This window comes from Micromys minutus (genome assembly GCF_963924665.1).
Source record: "Micromys minutus genome assembly, chromosome: 31".
Lineage (NCBI taxonomy): Eukaryota > Metazoa > Chordata > Mammalia > Rodentia > Muridae > Micromys > Micromys minutus.
This window is the reverse complement of record NC_137966.1, coordinates 17,131,848-17,139,556: the sequence shown is the minus strand read 5'-3', so window position 1 is coordinate 17,139,556 and position 7,709 is coordinate 17,131,848. Positions and strand designations below refer to the sequence as shown.

Below are 7,709 nucleotides of genomic sequence, written 5' to 3'. Positions count from 1 at the left end.
GTGGGTTCCACAGTATGATTTGCTTTTTTCTGAGGTTACCTCTTATATAAATGAACCTTCCTGACAAACTACTCAGAGGGCGCTGCAGTGGCAGAACTGGACTGCCCAGTCCTTCCCAGCCAGGGCCTCAAAAGAAAACAAAACCAAACCAAAACAAAACAAAAAAAAAAAAAAAAAAAAAAAAAAAAAGAAAGAAAGAAAGAAAAAAACAAAAAACCCCACAATTTAAAATTGGTCTTGTTGACCTTAAATTGGTCTCCTAGAACCTAGTCTTTTATTGGTCTTAAGGGCCCCAGGAGCCCAAACTGTCCTGCTTAATGTCACAAATAAGGAGTTGAAGCCATAGGTATCCCCGAAATTGATGGGATAAATACTAGACCCCGTATAGCACCCAAATCATACCTGGGTCACACAATAAAGGTAGATGCATCTGAAAACAACATGATGTCATAGAAAACCGTCCCCGAGCAGGCTACCTCAGAGTCCTCAAATTCTTACATCTGAAGATCTAACTTTCTAGTTTTAAGTTAGTTCTTCACCTCTGCAACGTAAGTTCCATTTTCTTTTTATATTAGTTACCAGCAAAATACACCAAAGTGGGGGGAAAATACCAGCTCTGGGTAAGACAGCTTTCTGCTGAAACAGACAAAAAGGAATCCCACCACGTCTAACCAGTGTGAGTTCTTTGATGACTTGTAAGGCGTGAGCTCCGCGAGAAGCTCTCTCCACATTCAGAACATTTATACGGTCTTTCTCCTGTATGGGTTCTCAAGTGACGAATCCGGTTGGAACTGTGAGAGAAACTGTCTCCACACTCGTGACAGGTATAGGGTTTTTCTCCTGTGTGAATCCTCTGGTGCCTGATTAAGTTAGATCTATGAGAGAAGTTTTCCCCACAAAGGATACACTTATACGGTTTTTCTCCTGTGTGTGTTCTCTGATGTCTGGTAAGGTGCATGCCCTGCCGGAAACTTTTCCCACAAGTGGAACATTCAAAGAGTTTCTTCTCCACTCTGTGGTTTGTGAGAAAGGGAGCACTATCATTCATGCCTTGCCCACACTCAGGGAAAGGGTCAAGTCTCTCTTTCTCATGGGTTCTTTCATGAATAACAAGATGCGAACTCCGAGAGAAACTTTTGCCACATTCACTACAGCGATAGGGCCTCTCTCCAGTGTGGATCCTCTGGTGCCGAAGCAGGTTGGAGCTGTGAGCAAAGATCTCCCCACACTCAGGGCACTTGTAGGGTTTCTCCCCGGTGTGTGTCCTCTGGTGTCTGTTGAGGTTGGAATTGCAAGAGAAGCTTTTTCCACAGATATTGCACTGGAAGGGCTTTTCTCCCGTGTGGGTGCGCTGATGGCGGGTGAGGTGGGTATTTTGACTGAAGCATTTTCCACATTCAAGGCACTTATGAGCTTCCTCTCCTACATGTGTTCTGTGCAGTGACAGAAAATGTGGGTGTCCACCAAAGACTTCACCACACTCTACATTCATACACAGCTTTTCTGCTGCATGTATTCTCTGGTGCCTAATTAGATTTGAGTTATTAGAAAAGTTCTTGCCACACAAGGCACACAAATGGAGTTTCTTGGGCTGTTCTTTTGTCTGTACCAGTCCTCTGTAAGTTGGGGTTCCCACTAAGGACTCCTCTATTTTGTCCTCTGGGGGAAATTCCCAATGTCCTTCTCTGTCATCAAGTCTTCCCTGCTCAGGACTCCAGGGCACCTCCCTTCTAGCCTGGCCAGGCAACAGTACTGGAGGATGGGCACTTTCAGGGGAAACAGACTCAACATTTCTTTCTTGGTTCTCAAACTTTTCCACTCCTAGTAAGAGAGAAAAAATTAAAAGCCCTAGGTTATTTTACAGTGGAAAAACCAAAAAAACTCTCTACATACCTTTCAGGTAAAAAGTCCAGAGAACAGTTTTCTCTCAATTTCTCAGCCTGTCCTTGTAAGTAAAGTGTGCCGGAGAAGCACACAGAGAGGAAATTCATTAAGAGAAATTTTTTTCCTTCTTTTTTTGTGACAGGATTTCTCTGTGTAGCCCTGGCTGTCCTGGAACTTGCTCTGTAGACCAGGCTGGCCTCAAACTCACAAGAGATCAGCCAGCTTCTAGTTTTGCTAGTCTGTGCTTCCTCCTGTCTCAGATTCCTGATGGCTGAAATTAGGCCCTATACTGTATATGGCTTGGATTTTAAACACCTGACCTGTATTAGCGATGCTTTAGTGTTATCATTTTTACAGTTGTCCTGGTCGTCATGCCTCTGCCTACCAAGTACTATTACCAGCATGCACCAGTTCAACCTGCCTTTTACTTTTTTAAAAAATTTTTTTATTCATGAGTACACCCTACAGCCACCATGTGGTTGTTGGGAATTGAACTCAGGACCTCTGGAAAAGCAGTCAGCCATCTCTTCAGCTCCGGCCTTTTATTCTTCTGAGACAGAGTCTCAGTCAGTTGCCCCGGAACTCAAGAGATGCGCTCGCCTCTGCCTCCTGAATGTAAAGTTAAAGCCATGCACTCAGCAACTGCAGATGGAAGCAAGCAAACAAAATTGTCCTGCACTTAGAATTCTGCCTGACGAAATGCATGTCTCAGCCCACATAGCCTATCACCGAGGAAATGGTTGCATCTAACCTAGGCTAGATGGACCATGATTCAATTACGCAAATAAGCAGGAAGGAGGCGGTGGGGACCACGAGCGTGGACTCACAGCTCCAGGCGGCCGTCCGGGCCCCTTACTTCGGGATCTGTGCGACCCAGCGCCTCCAGGAAGCCATCCCAAGGGAAGTGCTCTGTGAGGCAGCCCAGGGCGCGCAGAACCCCCAGCCCGCGCCCTGCCCTCTGGCCCTGCAGTAGGAGGCGGGCAGGGGCCTCCAGGGCCGCCCAGGGCGCCGCCCCGGCTGGGGCCATGATGTACGACACCGGTGTCGCCAGCGCAGAGCCGACACGCGGCGGCGACCAAGACACACGGGATCTGAACGGCCCTGAGCCCGCACAAAGCGTCCCCTGGACTAGGAGCGCCAGAAAGGGGGGACGAAGAAATTCAAAGACTCAGAGCTCAGACTATTTTTAGAATTCCATTTTGAGCCCCCCCTGCCCCTTTCTACTTAGCTCTTCCCCACCTAGTATGGATCAAGGCTGAGACTAGAATGTAGTAAGTCAGCCCAAGACTGAGCACCTCCTCAAATTCTACAGCCTCCGTTCCTCACTCACGTGGCTGGTGGAAGAGGGTATAGGAGACAGAGGCAGTTATCTCTCCATCTGCAACGCTGGCCATGCGTTCAAATCCTCAGATGTCACACACAGCCTTGGGAGCCTTTCTGAACAATTTATCTTCACTTCTTACCTGGAATGGGGTTTCTGGGGTTCACACCTTCCTTACAAGTCTGGACACTTGGATCCCACAGCTTCCCTCCTTGCTCCACCTGGGTGCTTGAGACATCCTGGCTGGAAATGCAGGACTCTGTTCACAATGAAAGAAACATATCACCACACTCTCCTACTAAGTAGAGAAAACAAACAGAGCCTTGTTTCCTGACAGGAGCAGAGAAACAAACTCCCTGAGTCTGACACATATCACTTGGGAGTCACACTAAAGCATTCTCAGTAGTTACTCTCTAGGAAAAAGGGTTTTAAAATATTTCCAATGGACTTGAATTTTTAAAACTAGAATATACATTTTGTAATTCAAATAAATATAAAATAAAAATAGGATGATCACTTCTTTGAGAATCAACTTAGTATGATAAAAGTATTGGCTACTTATAGCTAGAACTAAATTTAACTATAAAACTCTGGAAGAAAACATTACGTCAACTGGGAAAGAACCTGGACTCTTAGATTCAATGAGATAAAATGTTGTAAATCTTCCTGTATTGTGCTAAATAGAGAAGCCAAACCTCACTCAACCTCTAAGAAACAGACTCAAACAGAAGCTCAGTTCCAGCACTGAAAAGTGATGCAACCCAGGAGGTTCCAAAGGAAAACAAAGCCAGCAGCAGCTCTGCACAATCAGTGTAAGTGAACTCACAGCTCTAGGTAGCCTTATGCAAATGTGGAGAACACAGCAGTGTGATTTCTTCCTGCTGTGTGCATCACATTCCCTCCAATTCTCTATTACAGAGATGCTGAGGAACTACGTAAGTTATATATACTCCATCTAACAATCAGCTATCAGTTTATTTTACTAGCATCAGTTTTAACCCTTCACATAACTGTTCAACACAGACATACTTTAATGAATGCACTGTCTATCCTACTCTGTGTGTATATACTGTTCCAACTTTCACAAGTTCCCCTTCTCTTCCTGGATTTTATGGGCTAGGAGAGCTAATGAACTGGTATTCTGATGCCAGCAGCCCTGGATTTTCTATCTCTGGTTAAAAAAAAAAAAAAAAAAAAAAAAATCTAGAAATACCAACAAAGCACAGGGGGCGCTAAGTGAGCTCAGGAGTACTTCTATTGCAAGCAATGAATCTGTGTGATGTGGGTCTGTGGTCACTGGATAGAATGTGTGCTGCCTTTGGAAGTTCTCTCCAGTTCAGACTCTCTGCCTTACACTGTAACAGTGGAAATCCAGTCTAAGGATGTCATTAGATCTATCAACTGTGCAGATGTTTAAATGAGTATTAGGATAAGAAATGTTAGAGCAAGGGGTGGAGCTACTGACAAGACTCTGAGCCATCATCCCAGAGAGGGAAGTTCTTACCTAGTGTCCCCACATTCTCATAACTGTCTTGCACCATCTCCCTTGAGGGCGCTCTCTTACTAGGATCCTGATGGTCCCACTCTTGAGGGATGTACATTGCCATGTCCTCGAGGCTCTCGGGGAACTGAAATAACACAAGATCTCCTTCAGCATCACATGCAATAATGCACTAAGAACAGTTCAAGCAGAGTTACAGTTAACAGGGTAAAACCCAGGAGTGCCAAGAACATCTGTATCACAGGGGAAGTGATGGATTGAAAAGACAAAGAAAATAAGGGAGATATCAAAAAGAAAGTATCTATCCTCCTAGTAGCAGAGGGGAACCTCCACCGTAAAAGCAGAGAAAAGGAGAATTCTGGGGAGAGGCAATGAGAACTTCCACATCACCTGGGTCCCAGTCATATCCTTATCTTCCACATTGCCTTCAGGAGGAAAGAGAGCAAGCCAGGGAGCAGATAATGCTGAAGACAACAGAAATCACAATGAGAACAGTTTCCTGGCAGCCCACAGATTATTACAAGACAATGTGCATTCCTCAACTGCAAGACTCAGCTTTTAAGATTGACATTAAACAAAAAGTAGCAAAAGGTGATCTAAGTAATGGGTTCCAGTGAAGGCATGTGAGCCCCCTTCATCTTGGCCAACAGTATTCTAAGCACACACTCCCACATCAATCATTGAGCTATAATTGGCCTGTTCTGTACAAAAAGGGCTTTACCAAGAGATCCCCTTTTTCCTCCCATCCAACCTTCTCAGAATTCATATCACCACCTTTAGTTTTTTCAGAGCACAACTGAGAACCTTAACTTCAAAACTTCTTTCTCCTTGGCTCCTGTAATCTGCTAGGGTGATGGTCAACCCCAAATCCCCTCCTCCCTCCCACCTACCCAGATAACTGTCCCTCACCCCTCTCCTTTACAGCCTGGGAGTCCCTTTTGGGGCTGGGGTCTAGCAGCTCCTGCAGCCTGGGGCCAGGGCTTCGCTCAGTCTCCGTCGGCTCTAGCTTGAAGCTCGGTGACTCTCCCGCTGTCTCCAGTGGCAAAGGCTCCTCCAAAAGCACTTCTGCTCCCCGCCCTTGGTTTGTGACCTGGGAACCAACCCACATCATTCATCATCACAACCAGACTGACAGTAATGGAAATTAGTCAGGATTTTAAAAATGCACCCTCAAAAGAGAACCACAGACTATCCGTTTGGTCTTGGCCAAGAGAATGGTTTATGCTAAGGGCTTTTTAGATTGTAACAGAAAATGGGGGAGGAATGGAAGCTAAAACTGAGGGCCTACTGCCAGTGCACACCTTCTCAACATCCTCTGTCAGATCTCACATTTGTTCCCTCACGCTCACCTTTTCCAGATGCTTCCATGTTTCACTACTAGGTAGACAAGGTGAACTTATCAGGCAGTGACCGTGGCCCCTCAATGCTTAGTTGTTTTTTCAAAGTTCAATGGGCAGAGATCCAGTTCTGTACTGGAAACTATCGACTAAGATGTACTGGGTGTTCACCACTAAGGATAGGCCTGGGGTGGTGGTGTTAACCATTAAGCATAAGCCTGTGGGAATCACAGTCGTGGGGAGGCTGAAGCAGGAGGATTGCCTCGAGCTTAAGCCTGGGCTGCATAACTAGACTCTACACGTAATCCTAGAACTCAGAATTTGGGGAAACTGAAGGTGCAGAATCACCACTGGTCTGCAGCCAAGCTGAACTACACAGCGAATCAGCTTGGGCTACATAAGACTCTGTCACAAAACAAACCCCTCAAAACAGTGGCAGAAGGTGTCATCCAAACGACACACTTTTCAACGAATTCTCGAAATTATGGCCCAGACTTTAGCCAACAGAAAAAACAGGACCAAACCGATTAAGTAGTCTGCCCAAAGTAAAAAAGCTAGTAATCAGTGAGCTTTCTAACTACAAAACTAAATACAAGTAGAGCACCGCCTACATGTTGAAACAAAAGTTCTCATTACTTCCTACCATCGTCATATGGGGAAAATCTGGAAGACTCCAGATAAGCTACAAACAATCCCTCTTCCTCATGTAAGGTCCACTTAACACAATCAAGTATATTCGACTACAAAAAAGGCTAGCACAACGACCCAGTCTTCCGGGCCAAACCACGGGTAAAACAGTTGTCACCTGTTGCCTCAGTTTCCCAAGTTCTTTCTGTATACGCTCCACTAGAGTTACTGCTACTTCGCCGCTCTCTGGGCACAGCTCCTGCACCTTGCTCTGAATCTCTTGGGGAAGGATGGTCAAGAACTGCTCCAGCACCAATAGCTCCAGTATCTGCTCCTTGGTGCGTATCTCCGGCCGTAGCCACCCATGGCAAAGCTCCTGAAGCTGGCTAAAGGCCTCTCGGGGACCAGAGGCATCTTGAAAGCGGAACCGTCGAAAACGCAGATGGGAGGCCTCTGGGCTGGGCTCTGGCGCAGGCGGGGGTACCTCCTGGCTCCAGGTACAGTCCTCTTCCAGTTTCACTATCAGGAGCCCTTCCGGCTCCTGGGAGCTCGGACCCGCAGCCATAGTCATGCCCCCAGAGTGCCTAGGTCCCGAAACCAGCTACGTCCTCCTTGGAAGACGCCCTAGGTTCTGCACGGCAGTAGGCCACGGCTGCTGTAGCCGAGAGAACCCGGGCTCCAAATCCCGCTGGAAGAACCGAGGTCGAAATCTTGGCAGTAATGGGTCTGCAGCGTCGCCAGCTGACCGGCTTCTCAGGCCCACACAGAACTTAGGTCTCAGGGCCCGTGGCACAAGCCCCAGCGCGCGAGTTAGGCGTCATAAGCCAACGGCCGCTAGTCCGGACGGACTTCCGGTTCATGGTTCGCTTGCGCTGTCTCTCATTGGGTCGGGTCTAGCCACGTCCACCTGAGACAAGGAAATTTGCATAAAAGAGAGGGAGGGGGAACGTGTCCGCACGCGATAAAAGGCGGGGCCAAGCAGTGGGCGGGGCCTCCAGATGGAAAGCGGTAGGGATGGGAATCCCTGGGCGGATGTGGT

The 7,709-nt window shown here is 47.1% G+C and overlaps 1 protein-coding gene across 1 annotated transcript; it reads right to left on the bottom strand.

The window, feature by feature from the left end:
* Positions 1-224: 224 nt before the first annotated feature.
* ZNF263 (zinc finger protein 263) lies at positions 225-7,401 on the bottom strand. The gene is made up of 6 exons (XM_080942363.1): positions 6,849-7,401; positions 5,616-5,796; positions 5,097-5,170; positions 4,710-4,833; positions 3,348-3,464; positions 225-1,821 (listed from the first exon to the last, which is right to left on the bottom strand). Exons 1-6 carry the CDS (start codon positions 7,239-7,241, stop codon positions 668-670), a joined length of 2,043 nt encoding a protein of 680 aa, XP_080798489.1. The 5' UTR covers positions 7,242-7,401; the 3' UTR covers positions 225-667.
* Positions 7,402-7,709: the final 308 nt, after the last annotated feature.

What these genes read in the sequence shown, in the direction of transcription:
- ZNF263 (XM_080942363.1), bottom strand. Translation starts at nt 7,241, where the DNA reads ATGACTATGGCTGCGGGTCCGAGCTCCCAGGAGCCGGAAGGGCTCCTG. An exon ending in TTGGGAAACTGAGGCAACAG is followed by an intron (nt 5,797 to 6,848) that starts GTGACAACTGTT and finishes GTTGGTTCCCAG; the next exon opens with GTCACAAACCAAGGGCGGGG. An exon ending in CCCCAGAAACCCCATTCCAG is followed by an intron (nt 1,822 to 3,347) that starts GTAAGAAGTGAA and finishes CTCTCTTACTAG; the next exon opens with GAGTGGAAAAGTTTGAGAAC.